The sequence below is a fragment of the Crocodylus porosus genome, unplaced genomic scaffold, assembly GCF_001723895.1.
Source record: "Crocodylus porosus isolate Cpor-Errol unplaced genomic scaffold, CroPor_comp1, whole genome shotgun sequence".
Classification (NCBI taxonomy): Eukaryota; Metazoa; Chordata; order Crocodylia; family Crocodylidae; genus Crocodylus; species Crocodylus porosus.
In genome coordinates this window covers 74581582-74604316 of record NW_017728947.1, presented here as the reverse complement: position 1 = coordinate 74604316, position 22735 = coordinate 74581582, and the positions used below count along the sequence as shown (strand labels likewise).

The 22735-nt window shown below is 40.8% G+C and overlaps 2 protein-coding genes across 2 annotated transcripts in view; one reads left to right on the top strand and one right to left on the bottom strand.

Annotated features, from left to right (window-relative positions):
- TRAPPC6B (trafficking protein particle complex 6B) overlaps positions 1-5061 on the top strand; it is an 11595-nt gene extending 6534 nt beyond the window's left edge. Inside the window, exons 3-6 of the mRNA XM_019552246.1 lie at positions 1368-1485; positions 2799-2882; positions 3986-4079; positions 4866-5061. Coding sequence (XP_019407791.1) covers positions 1368-1485; positions 2799-2882; positions 3986-4079; positions 4866-4897 — 328 coding nt within the window. The 3' untranslated portion in view covers positions 4898-5061. The remainder of the gene's footprint in view (positions 1-1367; positions 1486-2798; positions 2883-3985; positions 4080-4865) is intronic.
- A 4905-nt stretch (positions 5062-9966) lies between these two features.
- GEMIN2 (gem nuclear organelle associated protein 2) overlaps positions 9967-22735 on the bottom strand; it is a 15644-nt gene continuing 2875 nt past the window's right edge. Inside the window, exons 3-10 of the mRNA XM_019552129.1 lie at positions 18874-18963; positions 18027-18086; positions 17705-17815; positions 16877-16921; positions 14288-14356; positions 11739-11849; positions 10759-10817; positions 9967-10346 (exon numbers count right to left, since the gene is read on the bottom strand). Coding sequence (XP_019407674.1) covers positions 10307-10346; positions 10759-10817; positions 11739-11849; positions 14288-14356; positions 16877-16921; positions 17705-17815; positions 18027-18086; positions 18874-18963 — 585 coding nt within the window. The 3' untranslated portion in view covers positions 9967-10306. The remainder of the gene's footprint in view (positions 10347-10758; positions 10818-11738; positions 11850-14287; positions 14357-16876; positions 16922-17704; positions 17816-18026; positions 18087-18873; positions 18964-22735) is intronic.

The following is a 22735-nucleotide window of genomic DNA, read 5'->3' as shown; positions in this document are numbered from 1 at the left end:
GGTGGCCAGAGCCTGGAGAGGTGGTGCTCTCACCTTCCCTGGAAATCTTCAAGAGGAGACTGGATAGGCACCTGGCTGGGGTCTTATGACCCCTCCCACCCCCAGTGCTCCTTCCTGCCCATGGCAGGGGGTCGAACTATCTGTCTAGGTCCCTTCCGACTCATTGATTCTATGATTCTATGTTTCTGTAGTTGCCATCCTCATTATGGTAACATTCACCACCACCCCGTGCTCGTGCGTATTGTTGTCTGCTGTCACAGGATGGGGTTGTTGTTTCTCCCAGGCCTTGCTACAGGTTGGCCCCTTGTCTTCACTGGGCTACCCTGCAGCCCTGTCTTTGCACCCCTTGGCACTGGGCTCTCTACAGCCCTGCCTCTCTCTGTGCCCCTAGTGCAGTGCCTTCACTTGTGCCGGAGTCTGTGCACCCCAAATACCATGCCCTCACTGGCACTGGGGTCCCCCCAATAAGGCCTCCTCCTTCCCCATTAGCCTCACCCAAACCACCAATTGTTATGAAACAGCAAACAAAACATAAGCCCCCGAGCTATAACGTGATACACAAATTCAATTGTGCTCCGCCCCTTTAAAAGAATCAGCTTTGCCCCTGGCATTAGCAGAAGCTAGACTACCCCTCAGGCCTCTTCTCATAGCTCCCTCTAGGAGAGCTCCTTCCCACTTGGCTGCTGGCAGCCTACTGCCTCCCCTAGTTCCAGCCGGGGGTTTATATGTCTGTCTCTGTGGGCTCTCCCCAAGCAGTTTCTGCGCTTCTAGGAGCAGGCAGCGTAGTGCCCTGTGACAGTGAGTACCTAAATATTCTTGTAAAAGTGGTAAAAATGTGTCTGGGAGTCAGTACAGTCAATGTCTTAGAACTACCCCTATTTGTTACTTTGTAAAGTGGGTTCCCTTTATGCGAATTTGAGCTGTGTGCTGTTTTCCAGGAATGCATGTACAGCATAAAGCAAGGGAAACCTGTACTTCTGAAAGAGCTTACACACTAGCTTTTGCTTAAGTGGACTGCTTTAATATTAAAGCTTTCTGAATTGTTCATCCATCAATTAGCCATGCTTTTGCATTTAAAAATCAGTTAATTCAAATGTATAAGTGTTACCATAACTCTGCTCTATTGTGTGTCTGTTTAAACAACATAAGAAAAAAAGGATATTATGAATACATTATGAAAACCAAGAGATAATAGCAATTTTACATTACAATTTTCTGTCTTGGATATGTTTAGTTCTCAGTTGTCATGTTAAATGTACCTTGTCTACACTTAATATTTATTATTTACATGGTAGTGGTCAGTTGAGTAAATCACAGTTAGTTTATTTGAACAAAATCAAACAAAATATACTGGTCACTCTTCATAGGTTTACTAAAGACACTGCCAGATTCAAGGATGAGTTAGACATTATGAAGTTCATCTGCAAAGACTTTTGGACTACTGTATTCAAAAAGCAAATTGATAATTTAAGGACCAATCACCAGGTATTGATATTGTGACATAAGTTTCTTTACTTTGTTGAGTTTGTTATGAAAATTCATTTGAAGTGTTAATGTTGCTTTAGTTTGTCTGAAATTAATCACAAATGTATTTCAGATGTGGTAATAACCTTTTTTGTTAATCCTTGTTTTCTTTTTGTATGTTACTGAATAATAATTTTAATGATATGCTGATTTTGGCATAGAAAATTCTTTTAGTGCAGACTTGACTATAACATGTTTTAGTGATTGTATTTTCCATGTTAAACAACCATTTACAATTTGCCAAACAGTTCTTGTAATATTTCTACACTAATTGACTTAAGGCCAGAAATTGAGAGTGCAGTTTCATTTTGCCCTATGCAAGCTCTATAAGAGCATCATAGTATAAACATTTGTTTTAGCAATCAATCAAGGGTTTTTTTAATCTCAGGCTTCATGCCTTACATTTCACTAGAAAGGCTTTCTTGAAGTCTTCTACTTTCAGGTCAAATTGAGTGTTATCTTTTGAGATACTCACTTGCACCTTACTGAAAATATTTATGCATGAAAAATGGATAAGCTTTCCCTGCAAAATGATGTTCACTATTATTTGAGATCCATGATATCAAAACTTAAATGGTGTTCAGTATATGTATATGTGATGGATAATCTAATTATAATTTTATGTTGTTTGTATTGAGACAGTCTGAATGCTTTTGCTCATATCCTTTTGGTTACCTATTTATTCTTACTCCATTGCCTTTCCTCAAAAATTATATACTATATATAAACAGTTGAGTTTGATAAATATTAACTATAATAAATCATACTTTTGACTCTAGCATTGCTGTTAAAATAATTTTTCCAAACTGTAAAGACTTCTTTGACTAACGTGCCAGCCATTAGGAAAATTCCATCTTGATGACTTTAATACTAGAAAGATTTGTGCCAAAATGTAAACTAGCTAGTCAGATATCACAGTGGTGAGTGATAGGAATATTATGTACATAATTATTACAGAGTTCTAATTGTAATGAGTCTTAATGTGAAACTTGTTTAAGTTGGTCATATGTATTATTGCTTGTTTGTGTATAAACTCACAATTTGGGTATCCTATCTTTGTTCTGGCTACAAAGAAGCAAAGCAGTAAGGAAATAATCCCATTTAAACTTTCCAGTCTTTATATATAGTCTAAATCCAGAGCTTCTGTTTTAATCTGAAAACATTTCACTGTCCTGTAACTGTCTCTTACAAAAGATGATGGATTTCCCTACCAAAAATGTTGATTAAATCATGTTGCTAAATATGCTGCTAAAGAATAATATTTTTCTCTGCAGGGCATCTATGTACTTCAGGACAACAAATTTCGTCTCTTGACTCAGATGTCTGCAGGGAAACAGTATTTAGAACATGCACCTAAGGTAATATTCATATGTAGCTAGGAAAACTAAGTTACCTTAAGTCAATTTTGCTAATTCCTTGGTAAGAGTTGGGTAAATATATGTTAAAAATGGATAAAGAGTATTTTCTGTGAAATACTGTTTGATTTAGAGTGGTGGCATCCAACCTTTTGGCCCTTCAGGCCAGATGAGTGGTACTGGGGACAGTCTGCAGGCTGAGTTGGCACATGGGATTGGACGCTGTACACCAGGTATAGTGGCTCACCGGCCCAGCCCAACCTGGACCTGTGCACCTGGACACAGCAGCATGCCAACCCGGGTTGGCCATGTGTGCACAGATAAGGCTCTGTGGATCAGCCTGGCTCCATACAGTAGCACAGTCTAGAGTGCAGTGCTATGTTATCTGGCCCATAAACTCCCCACACTTCTGAAAATTTCACAGCCAGGGAGTGGCAATTACCACTACCACTGCCACTGCTCTCCTGCTGCCAAATTTTTGGACCCATGGGGAGCCCTGGGGGCTGGATGACATGACTTTGCAGGCTGGAGATTGAGCACCCCGGGACTGGAGGTTGGTAAATATATCCTGTTGTAGCTGGAGACAGCAAATTTGATAAAAGCTAATGGAATTTAACTTGATTAAATAATCTTGGCCATTTTGAAGCTTATTGGTATTGTTTGAGTTGTATGACAGTACTTTCTCTTCAAGGGGTTTCTTTTGTTCTGCCTGGGAATGCAACTGCTATCAGATCACACTCCATTCTTTGGAAAGTAATACAGCAAGACAGAACATTGTAATATACAATGAAGATAACCATTAGGTCTTTCAAAATGTCTTCCTTTCCCTTTGGAAAGCAGATAATTTTTGGAATTTCCTATTTTCCTCCATTTTCCCAAGAGAGAAAACATTATGGGCATGTCATCATTCCAACTGTTTTGTGCTGTTTACCCACCTGCATTGCTGCATGAAACTCTGTTGTCTTTAGCCAAGTGTGTTGAGGGCTATCATATTCCCTTGTCTGACATGAAACCACTATAATGTAGTCCTGTACGTTACTGGTTAATATATTAGCATTACTTTGTAATTTTTGATGGTGCTGACATGGTATACTTTCTGTATTTAGTATCTAGCATTCACTTGTGGATTAATCAGAGGAGGCTTATCAAACTTGGGAATAAAGAGTATTGTGACAGCAGAAGTTTCAGTAATGCCTGCATGTAAGTACTCAATTGCTCTTCTGTGTAATAGCTTTCCCTCCCTCTTGCTCTTCTGTGTAATAGCTTTCCCTCCCTCTTAGTTGGATGAGAGTTTGAAATCATTGCAAACTCAATTGCATGACTTATTATTAAACCTGGGCTATTGAGAGAGTTAATGAGGAAGAAGAGAATGACTAGTAAGTGGAAAACAAAACCAAGACGCATACATAAACAAAAAAATTAAAAGCGGCATCCACATTATGTGGGTGGCTACAGGGCAAAAAAGGGAAAATTCCAGCCAAATAAAGCTTACAATTGCTGCCTGAGTATCTTTGATGACTTCGCTTTCTGAAGAATTTCAAGTGCCATGAGATTCAATTGCTTTTTGGTTCAACCTAGAACAACACTGGGAAAATGAACGTGCTGTACCTGCCAACAAACTAACCTGTCCCCAATTCTCCTCAGTATCTTCAGGAAACCGTTGGCGAAGTGGTGTGACTTCATGGGCTTCACTGTCAAATACATGATTCTGTTGAGAATTTCCTACAGGGCTGTGTACAAGCTTAAATGATTTGTAAACGATTTAAAACTTAACTTAGAATACAGACAAGCTTGTAAACAGAATTTTGACTGGACATAACAAATATATATATATATTTCTAGACTAGATTATTTAGTAAAACAGGGGACTGTGCTATTTAACAGCATTTCTGAAAAAAGCAATTAGAAAGCAGCTGTTTCACAAAGATAAAATAATTGAGTTAGTGATAATTGGTGACTTGATTATGTTTTTCTTTTTCCCCCCAGGTAAATTTCAGGTAATGATACAGAAGATGTAGAACATGTTCAGATATGGATGCCTACACCTTTTTAAAAACATGTACATTAAATACCTTAGTTGATTTAGCTCTAAATCTATAGCTTGTGTACAAAGTTACTGTGATATGCAGCAAAATGCCTTCATTATGTATAGTAAATGTTAATTAAAATAACACTATTACTACTATCTTGGTGTGACATTAGTGAATTCTGTACCAAGATATTAAATATCCAGCTTGATTCAGATTCGGTTGATTCAGCAACAGGAACATTTCGGTTACCAGCGTGAGATATACTGAAGACTTCAGGCATGTGTATTTTGAGAATCCTCAAAACTGGAAAAGAAAATCTGGTTAAGACCTAAATCAAAATAGAACTGGTGTTATGGAGTACCTGGATATCAGCTGTAATTTCACAGATCTCACTGCCTTGCTCCAAGCTGCTCAGGCTGCAGTTACTTTTGCATTATTTTGGAGTGGTCACTTTTTCAGTTCTTAGGAGTGATTGCTGTCTGTACAGCAGGCTGTACTATACATTAGGAGAGGTGAATTCTCCAACTAAGGTCATGTACTGCTAGACAAAGATAGGAATTTAGCACAGTTTCAGTAGTGCAGTAACAGGACACTTTCTTTTATTGTAGAATAAAGCTTTTGTCCTTTAACAGGCCACATGAGGGTAGATAAGTGGGTCTGGATGGAACCTCCCTGATTTCACTGAGGCTCTGTAAAGGCATAGGGGTTTGGTATATAGTATTTGTTGCTTTGTTTTGAAGCACGAATGAACATAGCATAGTTTTAAATTAATACAGTTTGCTACAGGGAAGATTTCAGAGGATCAATTCAGGTCCTAGTCTTTCTACTGTAAACACATGCTTTGTTTTTAACAGCTAACTAGAACTTGGTGAATAACAGTGCCTTCAAACAAGCCGTTCTGCTCTGAGCATGTTACCACCTGAACTGGAAGCAGTGTAGACAGGTCTGCAGTTCTGCGGGTGGCTAATTTAATCTGGATGCAACACTATGTGGATGTGTGGTGGTACAGCATCCAGTTTAGAGGGTAGCCTAGAGGAATGCAACCTGTTGCACAGCACTTATGTTTGCAGGGTAGATGTGCTGAAAGTATTTTAGTGACAGTATATACGTTTGGAGCAGTGTCAAAAAGAAAGGGAGTTGCTGCCCTGGAGCATGCAGCAACTTTTTACTGTAACTGTTTCATGCACATAATTCTTTAATGATACAAAGGAGCTGTTTGCACAATCTCTGTGATGAAATTGTGAAGAGGGCAGGCAGTCTTGCTTTTAACTTTACTCTTAGAAAGCATCTACAACTAAACTGGAGTAGTGGTGAGGAAAAAGTATGATGCTGTCTGCTTCATGTAAAAAACTAAGATGGAAATAACCATTATCTTGTATCAGGGCCAGAATGAATCAAGTCTAATGGTACAGAGCATTGGGTCTTAGCATAACTTTTAGAGAGCAGTCATTTGCTTATATCAGTAGCAGTTATACTGGTATAGGATTTAAGAGCAGAATAGGCTTGTCTGCAGAAGGGGTATAGTTCACAGGCAGTGTAATAACCTGTGTTTATGTGATATAGTTAATGTCATGAAGTGCTTAATGTGTTACAGAAGTGCATAAAGGAATCAGACATTCCTGGATAGCTCCATTGATAGTTCATTGATACCAAAACAGTTAATAAAACAGCCGTTGTTAAGGAGGAAATGGAAAACATCATTATGTCACTATTCAAACCCAGTATGCCCACATCTTAAGCACTGTGTACAGTCCTAGTCTGCATCTCAAAAAGGGTGTAGTAGAATTAGAAAAGGTATAGGGAAGAGCAACTCAGAAGATCGGAGGGTATAGAGAAGTTGCTGTACCAGGAGAGACTAAAAGGCTAAGATAGCCTTAGTTCAGAAGATAGAAGGCTGAGAGAGATCTGTAGAATCATGATAGTTGTGAAAGGGAATAGGGAACTGTTACTCACCACCTCCCAGAATATTAGAACGAAGGGGTACTCACTTAAATTAGTAAGAAGAAGGTTTAAGACTAATAGTAGAAAGTATGTTTGTATTTAGTATAGCATTAACTTGCAGAACTTATTACCACAGGAGGCTGTAGTTGTAGATAGTATAGTCAGGTTAAAAAGGGATTAGAGAAATTCATAGATGATAGATCTATGAATAGAGAGGTAGTTAGCCATGTATGTCTAAAGTCAAGAGAAGGCGCAGGGTAGATTTGCACCTTATAGACCAGGGGCATGCAAAGTCTGGCCCATGGGTTGGATTGGGCCTGCAGCGGACTCCATTGCCCAGCAGCCCCTGCCCATGTTGCTGTATCTGGTTTCCATGAAGACCCCAGGAACACTGGCACCATGACTGTGGGGCCAGGGTTTCCATGGAGACTGGCCCTGCAGTGCATGGCTGGGTGGGGGAGCTGCTCTGGGACTGTGATCTTGTGGCAGTGACAGAGTGGGCTAGAGCTGGGGCAGAGCCACGTTCCGCTGCCTGCACAGTTTTGCTCCCTGCACAGGGCAGTGGGTCATGGCTCTGTTTGGGCTTTGGACCACGCTGTCACCGCCACAAGATCCCAGTTCCAGAGCAGCTTCTCACCCAGCCGCATGCCCTGCTAGTGCCGCTGGGACCAGTCTCCATGGAAGTCCTGGCCCTGCACTTTCACTGCTCCTGTGGTCTCTATAGAAACTGCCTGCAGCAATGCAGGCAGGGGCTGCTGGGAAACGGAGTTCACTATGGGCCTGATCTGGCCTGCAGGCTGGACTTTGCCTGCCTTTGCTCTAGCTATACCTGGTTCAATGCTCTCTCTCTAAGGTATCCACTTCTGCCACTGACAAGCCTATTTGTTATGCCGAATGCAGTGGCCCTAAGCACATCAATAAAACTGTAAGCCTTCCTCAATTAGGGAGGCTAGTAGAAGCGTAACAACAGATTTATTGGGACAAAATAGTAGAGGGAATAGGGACGAATGTGAGTCAGAGGTTCACAGAGTGTTCCAAGGAGGGGGACACTGGCCAGCATGTATTGTCCCATGAAGGAATCCAAGGAACTGGTGGACACCACGCTGTGAAACTGCTCAGGACACTGGGCTAGATGGACTAGTATAGCACTTCTTATGTTCTTATCTATTAAACAGAATAGCCAGAGATGTAACTTCTGGTATCTCTGATAGTTGACGCCCAAAATGGTCTGATCAGGGATAGATTATATTAGAACAGGGCTGTCCAGCTTCAGTACAGACCATATGCCTCCCCTGACCCTTGCCTTGGCTGCATTGCCCCCTGGGATTTCCCCCACTTATGGTATTTCCACCCTCACTGTGTGGGTAGCAACATGGCCATCTCCCAGGCCCTTCTCCACTGCATGGGATGGGAAGAGGCAAATGCACACTGGCCTCTCACAGGCCACCAGTTGGACAGCCCTACATACTCTCCCTCTACAGCATCTCATACTTGCCACTATCAGAGATAGGTCTGGCCTAGCATAATTTTGTTATGCCTTGTGAATTTTATGTTTTCAAACACAGGACCATACGTTAGTGTAGACTGTTCCTGTGGATGCATCTTGACAGTCTTCAGCTGCCATAGTAGTACCCCATGTACATTCTATTACATGAGGGCAATCTGATTCAATGCCATCGTTCTCTTTAAAGACTGCCAGATGCAGTCATACATTTGTGATGTTTGTATCACCACACTATATTGTGGCGTCATCTCTTGTGCTTAGCTGGTGCTGTGTAAAGGACTTAATCCCCACTCTCCAGAGGGAGACAAGGACAGAGAAAAGCTTACAGAACTCTCACAAGGATATGCACAAATCTATATAAGAGGAGTACTGTTGTACTTGTTAAGATCTATATTCCACAACTGAATCAAACTATATAAACATCTATTCCTTTCCAGCACTAAATAAGGAAGTGAGGGTCAAACTGTAATTACACATTCAGTTTATCTTTAGTCACATGTAGAACTCCAGTCATAGCTAAGAGGAGGAAGTTTGAGGTTTTAAATCAACAAATGGCTGTGCTGTAAGATATGTACACTTTCCTGTAGAGAAGTACAAACTAGACAGAATGGAAGTTTATTTCTTGAATATTGTGAAAATAAAACTAATACCATATATAACAGTAATTTTTTGCCATGTGTCCATACTATATTGTTTCTTCTACATAACAAGTAGCTTCCCCCCAACCAAGTTCTTAGCATGTTAAGTCAGAGTGTGTGCATGCTCATGCATACACACTGTGCATATACCTTTCCATAGACATCAATTTCACAAGTTGAGTAGACAAGATATTTAAAACAATAAGTATTCTTAGAAGTCTGAGGAAAAACAAAATAATTGTCTAGATCCCAGTGGGGCAAATTGAAGAGATACAGACTTGTTCACTGTGTCCATTAAACGCACTCATTAAAAGGAGAGCATGTAAGTGGGTCTTTGTTCTGTTCAGTTAAACTGTTTCATTAACCAGTACTTAAGGTACTTTCTTACATGATCTTAATACACTATGGCAGTTAAAATGCCTAACATGAGAACTAGTTTGAGTAGATTTTATCGCCTTAGTCCAGGTACCAAATTTCTGTTGGATTTTTATATTCAGGAGTCTCCCCTGTAGGTTCATGTAAAGAAAACTTAATTCTGAAGACATGTAGATCAGGTCTATCTAACTGGCAGCCCACAAGGGGTGAAGTTGTAGGTCTCAGGCTCCTGCCTGGCCACTCTTGCTATCTATGGCTGTGACTGCAATAGCAGCTAGTCTCCTCCCTCCCACCCCGCTTTCCCTCAAAGACTCTTCCTTGCAGCTTTTCTGCCTGCCAGGGGTTGCCCAGCCCCCTGCTGCTTCGAAGTTGGATAGCCCTGATCTAGAAGGTGCAGTCAAAATATATTTGGAAAAATACTGTTTTGAGACACCATACAAGCTTAAGTAGTTTTGAAAATTTTATTTAAAAATTTCTCACAAAAAACCCTTTCACAAAAAAACCCCACCTTTCTGTTGGTGTGTTCAGGGAAGTGCTGGGTTGCTTTAAGTCTGTTGCATTTAAAACTATGAAGCTTGAATCAGTCCTAGAAGTCTTTCCATGTGGTAATTCCACTGAAACAAGTAAACTTGTATTCCAGAAGTTTAAAGGATCAACTGTTCTTGCATACCTACAGTTCAGTTGGTTTATGGCTTTCTGCTGGACAGAGGTTTGTGTGAAGTGGGTAGGCATTTCAGTGGTAACTTCACATCAGAAGTAATTCATGTAATAAGCCAAATCAGTTTAAGTTTTACTACTGACAACTGTTCCAAACCCATTATCAAGAGATTGTATTGGAGAGGTTATATTGTACCTCATATCTGCACTGCAACTGACTGTTACTGTTGATAGTACCATAGGTAGTCAGATGATGCAAGATGCTTGGAGGCCAAGCATAGATTAGGATGGTTTATCAGCTAGGTCATGTTGATCAAAATACCTGTTGGAGAGAGACAAGTGAAATATATTGGTATTTCAAAGGCAAATTAGAATTTTTTTTTACATGTCTTTCCCTTATTTTACAGTATATTTACTGTCAAGGGGAGTATTAAACACACTTATTCCAACATATTTGTTTTCCTATGAATACCATCAGGTTTACTCAGAAGACTAGTAGCTGATTATCAGGACATTAGAAAAACCCCACTTTTTGGAGGGAGTTGATACATGCTTGTTTTAGCAGCACCAAGACAAGACTAGATCCTTTCAGCAGAGCAAACGTGTGTTACAGTATACAAAAGCTTGGATTGGTTTTCTTTGCCTGGAAAGAATATAGATTATGACAACATATGTACAACATATAATGCAAAAATTCATTGCAACTTTTATTTAGATATCTAAATTTGCAGTACCTGCTAACCAAACAGATTAGCAAATTTAGAGCAGACACTCTTTCTTCACTCTTGTTCTCCTGCAAAACAAAAATAACATTAGATCAGCTGCTATGGTTCAGAAAAGAATATTAAACAGCTTGTTGAGCTCCTATAGTAATCTCAAATGTCCCCAAAAATTAATGATTATTTAAGTGAATGAAAAACAATCTACACCCAGTTAGATCTTCAGTTAGTTGAAAGAGTATTCCAGATTTCTAGTTCTTCCACAACTGTCAGATCATCCCCACACCTCTTCTACTTTTACAGAAAAGGACCAGGGCGTTACAGTGGACAATAAGTTGAAGATGAGCCAAAAGTGTGCCCTTGTTGCAAAGAAGGCTAATGGCATACCAGGATACATTAGTAGGGGTGTTGCCATATCAAGGGGATTATTTCCCTCTATTCACCACTAATGAGGCCACATCTGGAATACTGTATCCAGTTTTGCTCTCCCTCCTCCCCCCATAGAAAAGATGTAGACAAATTGGAGAGTGTCCCACCCAGTGGAAGGCAACAAAAGTGGTTAGTGGGCTGGGGCACATGACTTAATGAGGAGAGGCTGCAGGACTTATTTAATTTACAGAACAGAAAATTGATGGGGAGGGATTTAATAGTAGCCTTGAATTACCTAAAGGGTGGTTCCAAAGAGGATGGAGCTAAACTGTCCTCAGTGGTGACAGATGACAGAACAAGGAGCAGTAGTCTGAAGTTGCAGCAAGGGAAGTTTAGGTTAGATGTTAGGAAGAACTCTCATTAGGAGGGTAGTGAAGCACTGGAACAGGTTACTCAGAGAGGCTGTAGAATCTCCATCCTCAGAGGTTTTTAAGACCCAGCTAGACAAAGTCTTGGCTGGGATGCTCTAATTGGGGATGGTCCTGCTTTGAATAGGGGGTTAAACTAAATGACCTCCTGAGGTCCCTTCCACCCCCAATTCTGTATGATTTTAAATTGGATCTTACCTCTAGTACTCTGACTTCAGAGCATCGCCTTGCCAGTTGGCGAATTAGAGAGTGGGCTTCAGGCAGTAAAGGTTTTTCAAGACATGCCAGCAGAGCATAGAGCCATCTACCCTATATATATTAAAGTACAAAATGGGAAAAAAGTTATCAGCTTATAAATAAAAGTGACTGGTTTACATACCACCATTCCCATATACTAGGCTTTTCTATTCTGTAGCAGGGCTGTCCCAAATTCTCAGCACCTGGGGGCTGCACACTTAAAGTGCAAACCAAGGCACTTTCTGACCCAGTGCTACACAGTGTGCACAGGCAGCCACCCTGCTCCATACAACCCCTTCCTCTTCCTCCGTTACCGGCAGGTTCCCACCCTGCTAAACCATGCCTATGGGCTACCAGTTGGACAGTCCTTTCCCGTTACACCACACATCTGAGCTACTGTTGCACTGTATGTACACGGGCAGCACCCCTCAACTCACCAGCTGCAGGCATCATAGGCTCCTGCATGCTGCACCACTCCTGGGGCAGGCACAGGAAGTGGGAGCCAGAGGGAAAGCCCAGAGACTAGCTGTTAAGCCAGCAGCAACAGGGAGAATAGATTAGTACCTTGCAGGCTGCTTACGGTTTGTAGGTTGTCAGTTGGACACCCCAGATCTTTGGGATGCTACTGGAACTAGATACTGGTCTCATGCACAAGTCGTACGCATTATGAAATAACATCCACACAGGGAGGGGACACTGAGGATCCCCAATCCCCTCCAAAAAAATATAGACTAAGCTATTCCTATAACCATTCCAGACAGATCCCTATCTGGCCACTTCTTAAAACCTCTAATAAAGACGATTCCTTAACTTCCATTGTCAGTTTGTTACGTTGTCCTCTTGCTCTTAAGAATTTTTCCCTAAATTTGTTTTTCTGCAATTTACATGTTACCTTACATCCTGTCCTCTGTAGCCAGGAAGAACAGAGGCCCTCTTCATGGCAGCCTTTCAAATATTTTAAAACATTTCATGCCACCCTGTAATCTTGTTTTCTCCAGTCTATAATTCACCCACATATCAATCTTTCCTTAAAGGGCTTGCATTCCAACCCCCTTATCGTTACCACTCATTTTTTGACTCTGACAGTTTTTCTAGATGTTTCCTAAAATGCAGTTCCCTGAACAGGACATAATATTGTAGATGGGGCATAACCAGGGCTGAAGAGCGGTATTACTGTCTCTTGTGAATTACATACCATACTTTTGTTAATGCAGCTCAAAATTTCATTTTTTTTCTAAAGTGGTTAGAAAATGATTTTAGAAAGACTTCTTTTTATTCCAATTAAGCGCCCTTTAGTACATACTTTAGAGGCAAGTCATTATTGTTACGGAAATCAGAACGTTTCATGGGGCCTTTCCAAGAATTGGCTAAGGACATCTACTGATGAAAATCTTTTCAATTTCATTAAGTCAGCTGGAGAAAAACAGCTATTCAGAAATAAATCTAAAAACAAATGATTATTCCTATCTTCCTATTGCATCACTGATCAGTTCTAATACAGCAAGTGTCCATAAACAAAACCGGGAACCATGTTCAGTTTGAGGACTCCAGAATTACTACTATCAGGATGGAATTTATTAGAATTAAAAGATCAAGTAGCAAGGTTTATTCATTTGATACGAAATTCTATAGTTAAAGTTACCTTTACAAAACTTATATTTTTACTTAAAGTTAGTTATATTCATATTCTTCAGGCTTAATTCTGGGCAAAAACTTCTATATTTTTAGAAAGATTGAGGATAAAAGGCTAGAAAGCATTGGAGTTCATTTCAAAGCCTAATGAGGCATCGTGTGAACATTAGAGGAAATAGCTGAAATATGCAACCCCCCCTCAACAAAACCCCCCTCACAAACTAACCCCTCCCCCCACCAAAAAGCCCTGTTAAAACAAACAAAAAAGCCTATAGGAAACCAAGTCTCAAGCTGTGCAACCTTCATTTTACTATGCAGTCAATGAAAAGTCCTATTTTTGAATGTGATAGGAACCTGTAACACACGAGCTTCAATCCTGAACAGCGCAGCTCTTCCTATTGCTACAGTGGAAAGAAGTTAAAAGGGTATGCTGGCTATAGTTGCAATTTTGTTTTGTAGTATGTGTGTGTGAACTGAAAAGGAGGGCACAGGATGTACAAGTGATGTACATATATGAAAAATAATACACACACTGGAGTCTGAGGATGTTTCAGGAATAGATTCATTAGAAAAAAATACAAGTAGTTGTTTTAATAGAACTCATAGGGAAAATAATTGCAGACATAATGAGAATAGGTGGCATTTCCCAAAAAGTTTAGTTCACTTCTAAGACTGAGTGATTTATGAATTACAGCAGTATTTTCATCTAAAAGATGGTAACAGTAATATACAGAATGCCTTCACATGAAACATATTTATATTACTTTAATAGCAATAGCAAGTACAATGAGGTTTGTGCGTCCTTCTCCTTGTATCATTTTAATAGTGCATAATTTTCTCAAATTCATGTGCAGGTAGACAGAATAAATTAAAATTACCAGTTCTGGAGTAAACTCTTTCTCCCCAAACCAGTTAATCAGATATTCCAGGACACTAGTTACAGTTGCCTTTCAAAGACAGGGGTGGGGGGGGGGGGAAAAAGAACAAGACATTTAAAAGAGTCGTTGTATAAAAACACCTATTGCACACATTTGATGCTACAGTGTAATTAAATTAGAAGACTTGAACAAGTGACTCCACTTTGCATAGTGACATGACATTTATTTCACTTCTACAGTGCATCTGGACAGGGCATTTAATCACACGCCACTATTATACATACAATAGGAAATGTAGTAACAGCAGTTTCTAGAAGGGACTGAGATTAAATAGTGAAAAGCGTAAAATGCCCAAAGTGGGACAGAAAGCTGAAATAATTAGAGGTCTGGGAAAATGTCCATATTAGTCTGAATAAATTTGGATTACTCAGTACTGAGAGACTAAGGCAAAAAAAATCAGGTGCCTTGTCTCATTATACAGGAAAACAAGGGCACAGGCAATCACATTTAAAGGAAATATTTAAGTTGATAAAAGAAAATCAATTGCACATAACAAACAAGTTAGTGTGTGTAACTCAAACTAAGTTAACTGTATTTGGAAATATTAACAGGAGTAAAGGTGCACTGATATATCAGTCTGATATTGGATCAGCACTGATATAAAGAAAACTGATTGTGTCGGAAATTGGCCTGATGTGGCTGATCATTTGGCCGATAAATGCTCACACGTGCACAGCTGCAATGCAGCACGTAGGCAGCAAAGAGCACAGCCCGGCAGCTTGGAGAGTTGTGTGACCCTGTTAAGTCTGTTGTGGTGGAAGGGGAGCATGGAGAGAAGGAGCATGGGGAGCAGATCAATGCCCCTTGTGGGGAAGGAGGGGCTGGGACAGACGCTGCTGGGGTGGGGCAGGTTGTAGGACTGAGCTGCAGCTTGTCCAGAAGACACGGGGTGGGAAGGGCAGCTCCCGCTGCTGTGTGCACCCCAGGAGGGCGGGTGCCTCAGATCTGCATGGGGAGCCTGTGGGCTGGGGCTGTGCCAGGCTCTTCCTGGCATGTGGGGGTTGCACTCCCAGTGCATGGGGGCTGTGCTCGGGGCAGACGGTGCCTAGACGGGCCTACAGTCCCCCTAGCCCCCTCCCAGTGCTGCCGCCCACATTAAGCTCAGCCCCCCCACACACTGGGAGCACAGTCCTGAGTGCAGTCCTACAGCCTCCACACACCAGGAAGAGCCCAGCACAGCCCTGGCCCCAGCTTGAACCCCCTCCCCCATGCAGATCCAGGGCACAAGCCTTCTGCACCCCCCCTCCCCCCCCCAGGTGCGTGCAGTGGTGAGAGCTCTCCCCCATATGAACCACAGCTCAGTCCCATGCCTTGTTCCGCCTCAGTGGGCAGTGCCTGCCCCACTCCCTCCCTCCCTCACTGTTGATCTATTCTCCCCCCAACACCCCTTCTCTCACCCTCCCTGTTCACCGCAACAGACTTACCAGCTGGATGCAGCTGTATTGGAAATCGGATCTACATCAGCTGATATACCTCCTTAAAAATCAGCTAGCGGTATCAGGCCCACAAATTCTGTATAAGTGCACCCCTAGATTAAAGCAATTTTTTAAACACATGGATAAAGAGAAGTTATGCCAGAGAACTTGCATATTATCAGCAATTATTGCTAAGCAGTTTAAAACAGGGTGGATCTGATTTAAATCCTGGTCAGGAAGCCTTGATTTAATTACTGTTATCTACAAAAGTGCATTCTTGTTGTTTGATATCCTTTATTCACTTAACTTCTTGAAACTTTGCACTTTTAGAGAAAGGCAAGGGCTTGATTGTCTACAAAAACCTGCAGAGAAATAGTGCTGATGAGTAGGTAAGCAGGTCTGTTCTATTTCATCTCTATATACTGCTGTTAACAAGAATGTTATCTCTGGAGACACAAATCCATTGTTTGAGAACTGAAACTAAGCATCACAGAGATGCTTAATGGGATCTTCTAGACTGAGCACTGAGTCCCATTGGGTAGAGTGGTTTTCTTTAATCTTTACTAATCTATAGCACAGCCTCTTGGAACCTCATAAGATTGGACTCATAATATAGTCCATGACATGTGACCTATTCATAAACCTTTTCTAAAAAGGTTACATGAATATATTGTCTCAAATAGTATATAATTAGAAGTTATAATCCCTATTCCATGATGATATCTTTAATCTTTAACATATCTTAAATTAAAACTATATTTATATAGGTTTGGTTTTTTTGCGATTTTTTAAAGGCATCTTTTAAAAAAAAATAAAAAATATGATTAAATCTAAGATTTTGATTTAAATAAAAATCCAATTACATTTTTAAAATGATTGATTTTTATCCACCCTGGTTCAAAATAAAAAACACATCAATTTAAGTAAGTGAGAAACAGACAGTTGTTTGAAACAGTCCAACACTTGTTTCGGGCACTACCAATGAAATAATTAGCTATACTCTCTTTTGCACTATAACTCTAATAGATGAGGTATATCTACATTTGATAGGTAAATTATTAAAAAGCAACCCCTTCCTCCCCCAAACATTTTTGCCAAGTACAAGTAAACTTACTTGATTCATTCGGCTAACAATACTTAGCAAAGGAGGAAAGCCCATCTGAAAGAAAAGCCAGGTTGGAATTGTAACATACAAAGTAAAGACATTTCCCAAATTAGAACAAAGCCTGAACAGGACACACATCCATTTATTTTTTTAAGCAATGTTTTTTCAAAACATCTAGTCTTAACTACTCATCTTCAAAATGCCAGGTAGAATAAATAATGGTAACAGCAATAATGTAGCAAAATAGTTAATTTAAAAGCCTCTACATACTGCATGAGGCATCAGATTTAAAAGGACCTAAAATTAATTTATTTCAGCTACTTTTTCAGATCTCACCATCTTAATTCTATTCTGAATTTACAGAAACACTATTTTTTTTTTTGCTCTCTTACTGTTGTTTCAGGGGCATGGCAAGAGCATCACAACGCTTGGTTAGGCCCTAACACTTTTTCCTTTCTATGCATGCCTTCCAGGGCCTACTCTAGCAAAGCTCTTATTTACTGATCAAGTTGTTTCGAGGGCTGCATCTGATCATCAAACCACTGAAGCTGGCTATACTCCAGTACTGTTACATGCACAAAAGACAGCCCATAATCTTGTATCAATTAACAATAATCTGTAAGAGTTACTTTATCACACTTAAGTTTCCAAATGAAAGTCCAAGCTCTGATTTATCTAGGGTCCCACTTTGTATAGTAGGGAATGAAGTAGCAAGCTCATTAAGGAACCTGCTTTCAACCTGTCAGTTTTACTGACCTCAGCCCGAGTATACATCACGGTAGGGCAACTTCTGAAAAATTTTAATGAAGTATAATAACCAAGAACCAAGTAGCTTACCTGTATATAATCAATTCCTAGATTTTCATTATCTGCTACAATAACTATTTCTGAATATGCTTTTTCACCCAGACAAAACTTTTTCCAGCCTTCTTCATCTTCTGATTTTGGCTGAAAAAGTTAGTGTGGATTAGTTTTCATAGGCAGCAAAAACACTGAAAGACTCAAATCTCTTTAAAAAAAAAATCAATCAAGAAAGAATGGATAAATTGTAGATCAGGATTTACAAGATTAACACAATTACTACAGCATGCCTGCCATCAGGATACATTAACAATTAAAAAAAAAATGTTTCCTAAAGTGTAATAAAAATTCTACTAACCATTGTGACGTTGCTGTCCAAATTCTGTGACTTCCAGTGATTTCTGTGCTTGTTCAGACTCTAAAGAATTAAAATAAAATGTGTTTATTGTTTATTTCACAATTATGTTATTTTAAATCAAAACTGTTTTCATCTTCCATGTGATTTAACAGTTCTTCATAACCATTAAAAATACCTGTTGAAGGATTATATTTTAGGAAAATGTTAAATTTCACATTGTTGTGAATGAATGAATAACTGGCCAAATATTTCATGCATTTCTGTCAATGTCATTCAGATTAAGTAGTAAGCTCTGGTTAATAATCTGTAGTGATCTATGGAAGGAAAAATACACAGATTCTTTAATCTACTTAAACTTGATTCTAAAGATAATCAAAAAGATAGTAATTAAAGCAAGTTCCATCCATTTAAACCCAATTGCTGGACTGGAAAGAGAACATTTCAGCCTCAATTTTAAGAGTTCACCAACATGTTCGTATTAGTATTTGACCCAATACTTTCTGTTTTAGGACAAAACTTAGATTCTGTGTAGTTAACTACTTGATAATACTCCTTTTAATATTAAGGAATTATTTTGTCCCTTATGCTGGTTGAGGATAATTCTTTTTTCCAAGACTTTCTTTGGAACTCCATTTTCAGGGTAAATTAACTTTACAGACAAACAACCACATGACCATATGATGGCAGAAAGCCCTCAAGAGATTTTCTAATGCAAAACAGACTGCTTTATCTATTATTTTCTTCCATCAAATGTTAAACCCCACAAAACAACTAGATTATCCCTCTCCCCATAAGAAAAATTCCACCAAACTATACTGTACTAGTTTGTAAAAACACTGTTCTTTACCTGACGAACAGCTGAAAAGTGGGCCACTTGTTGCTGCTGCCATTTGAGAGTTGGAGAATATCCTTCAGGGGCAGGCTGGCATCCTGAGAGCTAATAAAGCACAGGCAAAAACTGTTATGAAAAAAGGAGTAGAAAAAGAATCTAAGCTGACTGAATCTAAAATTAAGAATTTCTACTCAAAGCATGCAAAACTAACAAGAAATCAAGACAAGTTCTGCTTTGATATGGCTCCTTTCTGAGACTATGAAGTAAATCCTAACCACTGAAGCCATAATTCTCAGTATAAACAGAACCTCATCAACAAGAAGGTTCCACATTCTATACAAATTCTAAAAAATGTGTTTTGACTACTGAATGTTCAGATGTACTAAAGACATTTGCAGTGTTGCTAACTCTCATGATTTTTGGCGTTGTTCTTAAAAGTCTACACTTTGGGAATGTGAAAAACTTAGCTCTTTCTTTTATTTATGTATATATAAAAGAAAGAGCTCATATTCCTGAAGCACAGACTTTAAGAACAATGCCAAAAATCATGAGTTGGCAACACTGCATTTCATGTCTAGACCTGCTATATAAATTAAGCGGTATTATCCAGCCACAGTTGTCAAGAAGTAGGATGGGAGAAAAATTACATTTCCACCTTACCACATACAGGCACCTGAATTTGTAATAAGAATTTGGGGGAAATACTGAAAAGTGCTTTCAAAGCAACGGGAATCAAGGACAACAAGAAGTCCTTCTTTAAGTAGATAGGGAACAGGAGGAAAAATGGGAGTGTGGGGTCACTACTCAACAACTCAAGAGAGCTGGTTACCAGCACACAGGAGAAAGCTGAACTCCTGAATTACTACTTCGCCTTAGTTTCCACTAGACCAAAGGGAAAACCATGCCAGGTAAAGTAGAGGATGAGTATGGTAGGAATAATCGTCTTCCTACTATTTCTGAAGAATTGGTGTATGACCAATTAATAAAATTAGATGCATGGACCAGATATCTTCATATGAGAGTGCTGAAGGAGCTGGTCAAAGTCATTGCGGAACCCTTGGCAAAACTCTTCCTTTTCAACATCTTTATTAACAATTTGGATGTTGGGGTGAAGAGCTCACTGGCCAAGTTTGCGGATGACACCAAGTTATAGGGAAGCATGGTTACGCTTGGAAAATAGGCTACAGTTACGAGCGGACCTAGCCAACAGGCTAGCAAGTTGGGTGGATTGGAACCAGAGGAAGTTCCAACGTTGAGAAATGTAAAGTGCTCCCCCTTGGGACAAGCAACCCCCAACACACCTACAGACTTGGTGGCACCAAACTGACTAGCACCATGAATGAAAGGAACCTGGGGGTAATAACAGATCACAGTATGAATGAGTCAGCAGTGTGATGCTGTAGCCAGTAGGGCAAATAATACCCTGGCATGCATCAATTGATGCATCTCCAGCAAAGCCACAGAGGTGATTCTTCCATTCTGCTCAGCACTGGTGAGACCGCAGCTGGAGTACTGAGTCCAGCCCTAAACACCACACTTTAACAAGGATGTGGACAAGCTTGAGAGAGTCCAAAGATGAGCCACCTGTACAATCACAGTCTTAAAAGGCAACCCATGCGAGGAAAGGCTGAGGGATCTAGGACTCTTTAGCCTGAGGTAAAGAAGGCTGAGAGGGGAGTTGATAGCAGCTTACTGCTACACTAGAGAAGTACATTAAGGGCTTGGTGAGCAACTGTTCACCAGGGCACTCGAGGGGAAAACCAGGAGTTATGGCCACAAACTCCTGGAAGACTGATTCAGGCTCAACATTAGGAAAATCATTTTCACAGTCAGGGTGTCCAGACTGTGGAATAAGCTCCCTCCAGAGGTGGTGCAATCACCTACCCTGGAAATCTTCAAGAGGAGACTAGAGACTTGCTGGGGGTCACCTGACCCCAGTTGTATTTCCTGCTTGGTGCAGAGAGCTGCACCTGATGATCTTCCGAGATCCCTTCCGGCCTTACAATCTATGAATCTTCTCCACTGTGTGAGCCACCCCAGCCTGGCCAAGCAGCAGCAGTGATAGCTTCAGCCTTCAGCAGCAGGGAAAAGTGTAGAGGAGACCATGCAGTAGTAGGGAACTGCTGCAGTTCCAGCCCAAACATGGAGCTGCCTCTATTGTTCCTGCTTATCAGGGTTGAAGTCAAGCAGAAGAGGAGCATAACAGACAAATGGTGGGGGAGTGGGCAATGGTAGGGAGGCAGGGACTAGAGGGCATAAGCATGGGGTGCAAGGGAGAGGGGCAAGGTGTTGTGGAGGTCTGACCGTCTGCCTCCTTGCTACTACTTTTCTCCCCACAGCAGTGGGAGCAACAAATTTAACCTGACCCTCCAATAATCAGATGGTATACATTCAAAATTATAACAAATGTATTATTTCCCCTGTATAGAATCTAGTTACTGGGACATCATCTAAAATTCAAAGTAATTTTGGATTAGGGTAAACACAGTAGTAGAAAGCAACGCTTCTTCACTCATAAGACAACAGACTAGGACAACTTAAAATAAATCATAGAAACTGGTTATAAAAAAGCCATACAAGTGTCCAAGATTGTACTCTGCAAACAAAAGACAGTGCTGGAGTAGCACTTATCAACACAAATAGAGATATGATATAATTGCGTCTTAACTGTTTTGTAATAAGCCTTTCTACATCGCTTATAAACAAATGCAGCAAATACTCCAGTAAATATGGTAACATTTCCACAATTTTGTTGTATTTCTATACACTAAATGTAACTGCCAGCTGAAGGTACAAATAAAATATACCTTCAGCTGGCAGTTACATTTGGTGTATAGAAATACAACAAAATTGTGGAAATGTTACCATACTTACTGGAGTCTAGAGTGACTCTGAACATAATTGGTTATAATTTTCCAAGTATAGGATCTAATTATCGGAGGTTCATCTTTCACTCATCCCCACACTGCTTCTACAGCAGAGCAGGCAGGAGGAGGGCAGGTGCTGTGGGAAGGTCAAGAAACTTGCCCCCCCCCGCCCCAAGCCTTTGCTCCCTGCTTCCCCTCCAACCTCTGTCCCAGGCCAGCAGGCTCTGTCCCCATTCTAGCCTGGGGCATTGAGCACAACCACAGTCTGGTCCTGTAAGACCAGCCATGCTGGTAATGTGCCACTTCTTTGTGACCAGGAAGGGCTGTGCTCAGTGCCCCAGGCTGTAGCATGCACAAAGCAAGAATAAGGGGGGCAAGTAAAGTTGGAGATGGAGAGTGGCAGGTGTAGGACCAGAGGCTGCATGGGGGACAGAGATGGGGAGAAGAGGCTGCAGGGGAGGGAAATGATGGGATACACAGATGATGGAGGGGGTGGAGGGACAGGGACAGGCAGCAACTATGGCCCCAACTCCAAATAAGGGCTGGAGGAGGGGTAGGCAATTATGTGGGCTAGAGGGCCACTTAAAGAATTTTGGCAAGTTTGGCAGACTGGTGAGGGGTGCCAACCCAGCATAAAGAGTGGGGGGAGGCAGCAATTGATCTCATTCAGCACAGGCCCATCCACCCTGCACTCACCACTGGGGGTACCAGACACAGTGGACAAACAAGGTCTCCATGCAAACTGGCCCGGGAACCCCAGACAGGGCGCACTAGGCCGGGCAGATGGAATGGGGCTCTTGCTTGACCAATCTCATTTCCTTCTATGTCCAGGTGACCTATCACCCGGACAAGGGAGAAGAGATTGATGTTTCATAGTTTCTAGGGTCAGAAGGGACCTGAGCAGATCATCTAGTCTGACCCCCTGCCATGGCAGGAAAGAATACTGGGGTCAAATGACCCCAGCAAGATGTTCATCTAACCTCCTCTTAAAGACCCCCAGGGTAGGAGCC